General features: G+C 41.0%; 1 protein-coding gene across 3 annotated transcripts in view; it reads left to right on the forward strand.

The window, feature by feature from the left end:
• JCAD (junctional cadherin 5 associated) overlaps window positions 1-4,447 on the forward strand; it is an 83,392-nt gene extending 78,945 nt beyond the window's left edge. For all 3 annotated transcript variants that reach the window (XM_073334372.2, XM_078851846.1, XM_073334371.1), the window contains one exon: window positions 3,929-4,447. In XM_073334372.2, coding sequence (XP_073190473.1) covers window positions 3,929-3,963 — 35 coding nt within the window. In that variant the 3' untranslated portion in view covers window positions 3,964-4,447. The remainder of the gene's footprint in view (window positions 1-3,928) is intronic.
• Window positions 4,448-6,000: the final 1,553 nt, after the last annotated feature.

Raw genomic sequence — 6,000 nt, forward strand, 5'->3', positions numbered from 1 at the left:
GAACAAAACGTTTTGGTTGTTCGTTCAAAAGTTTACAACTGAACATTGACTTAATACAGCTTTGAAACTTTACTATGCAGAAGAAAAATGCTGCTTTTAACCATCTTAATTTAAATGAAACAAGCGCAGAAATGGTTTCCTTACCTTGTCAAATCTTTTTTCAAACTTTTCCTTTTTTTTTTTAGTAGCTTACATTCAACACAGTACTTTTATTATTATTATTATTATTTTATTTTATTTATTTTGTCCCTGCTGCTGCCTGAATGTGGGCTTCTGGTTCCAAATGAGATGTGTGTCTGACCGGTGAGTTTGTAACACTGGTGTTCGTAACTCTGAGGTTTTACTATATGTCTAGTGAGAGGGTAGACTGGAATGGGGAGGTGGTGTGAGGACTCAGTAAGTATCCAGCAGAATTTTAGAGAAAAGAGCCAAAGTGCCATGCAGCTTGGACAGGAAAAGACTGATGTCTATCCTAGTTGCAGGCTAGGTCAATCACAGATGCTAGAGGAGTCAACAAACAGAGATTCTCATCCAAAGCCTTGTTTTGCTATTTTTATACAATAACTTGTCAAACGCACCAGTTATTTTTAAATGAGGGAGTTGGAGTTAAAATGAAACACTGTACAAGAGACAGTCCCTTATTATGCAAACTACCGTTGCAACAGACCACCCTAATGTATTTCCAAACACACGAGTACATTTCTGCCCCACCATTAGTAAAAGATCACTTCTTAAGCTGCTGATTTTTGTTTTTTGAGTGCATACTTAAGACAGGTTTCACTGTATTTTGAATAAATGAGAATAAATCAATGCCGTTGTCTTCAAAGGACATGTAAAAGTATTTCAAACAATTCAAAAAAACAATTCCTCCCAACTGTTTATAATAATTACCTTGGAACCTTGACATTGAAATCTTTTACCTTTCCAAGCTTTTATTCTATTGTCCGGTGTGCACCCATATCCATGCCTTTCCATCCCTCTGAGCTCCCACCCTCACACACACTGGTTTTAGGGCCAATTGTAATTACTGAGCTGCAAGCATTTGGGTGAGTTCCCAGTCTCATTGATGTCGGTGAGAGTTTTACCAGTGACTGAAGTGGGACAAGGATTTCCTCCTTAGTATGTTGATCTTTCTAATTAGCTGTCTTATACAGTAAGCTAATGAGCTGTTTAACTGACGGGATGGGGGAGAGACTTTTTAGATTTTTGTTGTCAGATGTGAGGAAGAAAAGTCAAAGAGTTAAAGCTCAGGGCTGGGAATCAGGAGACTTGGGCTTACTTCCCTGTTCTGCTGTAGAAATGCCGCTGTGGCCATAGGCAAGTCGCTTAACCTCCGTGAAGTGCTGGTGCTAATTAGTCACCCAGCTAGCAAGGGGGATCTGGCTTTATTTACTAATGGTGGTGAGTGCTTTGAGATCCAGCTGGTGGAAGGGGCTATTGAAGTGCAATGTACTCCTAAGTAGTAAGCAGGAGGGCAATAGTACGAACTAGCTGCATAGGTTTACAATGGGAAGGGTGGAAGAAGCTCTGGACAGGGACTGGCCAGGATTTCATTGGGAAGTGAAGTGCCTGTTCCCTGCTAATGCCCCCCATGGTTGTTAGCTGTCTGGGCAGAGTAAAACAGTCCCCTGGCCATGTTTCCCATGCATGCACTGCACTGGCTGGGTGCTGAGCAGGGGAGCATGTTGCGCCATCCCAGGGGAGCAGATCTACTACTCTAGCATCTGCTCCCCCAGCCTGCCCACCAGCTGTATGACAAAGCCAGAATTCTGCCTGGAGGGTCCAGCCACAACCCAGTCCTTTTGCTGCCCCTTCATGCACCAGACAGAATCTTGCCCTAATCCATTTGGCTTCAGTTCAGATAGCTGAAAGTGTGAGTAACTTTTCAGAGAATAAATAGTGTTCTGGCTGGGTGAGCTTCCATCATCCTATGCCCTGATTTTCACAGGCCTGCACACTTGCAGCTCTCTTGGGAGTTGATGGAAGTAGCAAGTGTTCAGCACCTCTGGCCTTTAGGGAGAACCATGATTCAAAACCATGAATTCCTTTCTAGTTTTGTCTTCATCTCCTCCTACGAAGCGTAGTTCCTACATACCAAAAGGCTGGATGTATATAAAAAAAATGGCCAAAAAAAATTACATGGGGAAAAGTGCCCATACCTCACGGGTTCTTCCCACGCATTGATCCATAGGGCTTAAATGCATGCATCAATGTCTTTTAGACTACAGCAGTTCCAACAGGAGTCTTCTATTGACTTTGATCCATGTGTTGTGTGTTAATAAAAACATTTGGACACTGTCAGAAGAAGGTGAATGACACATTTTCTAAAATATATCTGTTGCTGACAAGGTTTCCTTTATTGATTGCCCTGCAAATACTGCAGGGAGGGAGGGAGAGCGCGGCAAGAGAGGAGACAAAATGATACGACACCAATCTGTCAGTGCGACAAATGTTTATTCCTATTATCTTTACACAGGGCTAAATCCAGAAGTTCTTACTTGGGAAAACTTTCCATTGATTTAGGCCTTGATCCTGCAAGCACTTGTGCATATGTGTAAATCTGCATGGTTATTCCTTTACACACACGAGTAAAGTTACTCACATGCACCAGTGTTTGTGGGATCAGGCACTGCAGTGGGGGGTTACATGACTACAAACTATGGGTGTGGTTTTCAAGGACCTACGTGATTTGGACGCACACATCCCATGGACTTTCAGTGAATTTCCACCCCAGTGCTGCAGGCTGATATGCATGGGAGGATGCAGATATTTGCTTGCATGTAAGCTCTTGCATGATCAGAACCTGAGTAAGAACTTCAGTTTGAAACCCATTGAAAATATAATAGACCAGCTTTTGTGTACTTTTAGCTAGAAAAATGGGTATAATTGGGTGATGATGCTATTTGTTTACTTGTTGCATTCACCAAAGCATGGGGTTGATTTTCTTTGATAATAATCATCACATCTTGTGTCTAGCATTCTGTCCACACAAAATAACTCTGAAAACTATGGCCTGGAGCTTTGCACGCTGGAGGAAGACAGCCTGGCCACAGTGATGTAACACAGCCTCTCTTTGTGATACCAATGTTTAAAGCAAAGGCATTATTCCACAGAGTAGGAGACACTGAGTGCTGAAAAATGAAGACAGAACTGTATCCCCACCTTGTAAAATGGTCATATGGGTCCGGGTTGAGACACATGGCTGGGAGGTGTACGCTGCCCCTTCTTTGCTCTGCAGTGTTAAGGTATATCCGTGCTGTAGCTCAGAGTGAGCCTCCCAGCTGGGGTAGACAAAGTCGCACTAGCAGGCTAAAAATAACGTTGTGGCACTGGAGGAGCCTTGGGCCCAGCTCAGCTCAAGCTCACCCTATCCCCTGGGTACAATGTTCATACAGCCATATTTAGCCCTGCTAGCGGAGTCTGTCCACCTGGGCTGGCAGGTTCGCTCCCAGCTGCAGTACAGACACACCCCTAGGGGCCAAGCCCCATCCCAACTCAGTTCAACGGCAAAATAGCAAAACTCCGTTTCTAGTTGGTGGGTCCGATCCTGGACTCATCTACACAAGTTTTACACTGGTATAGTTCCACCGACTTTAGTGGAGTTACTCCCAAATCACACTAGTGTAAGTGAGATCGGAATCCGAGCCAATGGGACAAGAATCAGGCTCTAGTCAAGAACTTGTATCTCCAGGGCTCTCAGTCCAGCACCAGCACTGAATTCTCCCACGCAATGTAAAAAAAGAATAATTGCAAGTTCATTATTCAATTTTTAAATGGACTTTTTGTAGAAGAAGAATGTGTTTGCCCGGGCTTTTCTGTACTTTTAAATTAAGAAAATAGTGTCTTATTCTCTTGCCAGCTACATGTACTAAACTTGAGTAGATTTCAGAACCCATCACTCATGGTTTTCCTGTCTTGCATTTTTCAGATATGTACGATCCCTCCAGGGTTGAAAGGGTGTGAGCTGAACACCGATGAGAATCTAGAGACGTCTGCTCTCCTAAGAATGTTTTGCTGATTTTGCTCTGTGTTTTAACACTTGGAAATTGCCTCCATTTGTGGTGTTTATGATATTCTGATAAAGCCTTTAACACTGCCAATAGGAAATTAGTTATTCACACATATCTGCTTTGCGGAGATCACAGAAAACTCTGACTCTTACTTGGATACCATCTGTTTTTTGTAGCATTAAGACTTAATGCCTACACTTGACAAAGAGTTTTCATCTAAACGATGTTTAACAGTCTTCAGCTGAGATAGTAAACTCAATGAGGCTCGGCTTTGGAGCTTATTCTTCTGTGTACATTTAAACACAGGAGATTAGTAAAATGATTTTAAAGGAATGTGAATTTATAAGCTAAACTTCTGAATCTCTAAAGCCAAAACTTTGCTTAAGTTGAGGAATCTTTGGCCATAAGACATGAGTCATGAGTGCTGCTGTACTGAGCGGGGGGGAGGGGGGGATGCTTTGGAATGAATGCAAGATAAAGCAAATGAAGATTGATTGATTGTGAAATCAGTTTGGACTTCCACAGTTTGAATTAATTTTGATTAAATACTTATTTGCCACATGTAGAGAAAATAAAAGCAAACTCCCCAAAGCTCCTAAAAGATCAAGACTTTTGTAGTACCGTGTACAGAACATGTAATTACAGTAGCTGGCAACTAAATATATTGAACCAATGCAAACAATACCACTGGCTGTTTTGCACTCAGTATTATCTATTTGTGTTTTGCTGTTTAGAAATTCTTTATATGACACAATAATTGCTGGTTTAAAATAGCCCATTTTAACAAAGTTAACTATATTTCTTGTTACAGAATACTGTCTATTTTTCTACGATGTAAACAATTGTTAAGTGGCCAGTATAAAGACTTATTATTATTATTATATTTTAAGAATAATTCTTTTGACAGAAGACAGACGAAGGAGGGGTCACTTATGTATCTTAATGCACGTTCCATATGGCCTCATATCCAGTACTGCCACTTTCTTTTGTTGTGAAAAGAACAGTCAGTGTATATGTATGTATATGGAGTACAGGGTTAATTTCTACAATTTTCCCCTCAACTGTTGGATCGTTCTTTTTGGAGCAGCTCTTTGGAGAACACAGCTGAGAACCATCCCTGCTGGTATTGCTGCCATAACATTCCTCGGGCTGTAATTACCAAAACGTGGGTTTGGAACCCTGTCTCGGTGTCTGGGAGCAGCTTTGATAAAATACCTGGGTTGGTTTGTTAAACATTTTTTTTATGTGGTTTGGTTTTGAATTAGGCTAGTGCGTGAAAATAAATAAATCTGGGTCAAATTCACCCTTGGAGCCAATGGGCATCACCGAAGGGAGTGGATAGATTTGGACAGCTTCTTTGTAACATTCAAATATATGGCTTTTTAAACAAACATTAAAGAGTATATTAAAAGGCCTGTACATTCTGCTGTGTTTAATACTGAATTAACCTGCACAATGTTTGTGTTTTTAAAGCCTTTATGTCCACTTCTGGGGGTTTTTTAAGTGTTGTTTGCTGACATTCTTTTGACAATATATCCATGAATTTCAAGACCTTTGTTACAAGCCATTCTTGCTTTGGAGAACCACCTTATCTTTTAAACATTTCAGATTCCTGAAATATAAATTTTTGGGTGGTCTGTGAGTTGGCAAAAACAGACCAAACACACATACTGTGCTTTGGCAGCAAGAATTTCTTATCTGTAACACATGATTCGGTTACACAGGAACTTCATGGAATTTTTAAAAGTTTTGTTACATATTCAAAGAAAATGTGATTGTATAATTTATTGAACTGAATCTTGCAGACTTTCTCCAGCTCTACTTGTGAACAATCTGTATCCATAAGGCTTAGCCATCGCCTGCTCCTTTCTAAATCTGGCTTCTCTGGTTGTAATACCATAATAGGTTGCATTGTCAACTCATCACTAGCAACAACCTAGACCATCTCTGTGCTAGTAATAGCTACAAAATAAGTTTCTCCCCTTGCTCT

The sequence above is a fragment of the Lepidochelys kempii genome, chromosome 2, assembly GCF_965140285.1.
Source record: "Lepidochelys kempii isolate rLepKem1 chromosome 2, rLepKem1.hap1, whole genome shotgun sequence".
In the NCBI taxonomy this organism is placed as follows: Eukaryota; Metazoa; Chordata; order Testudines; family Cheloniidae; genus Lepidochelys; species Lepidochelys kempii.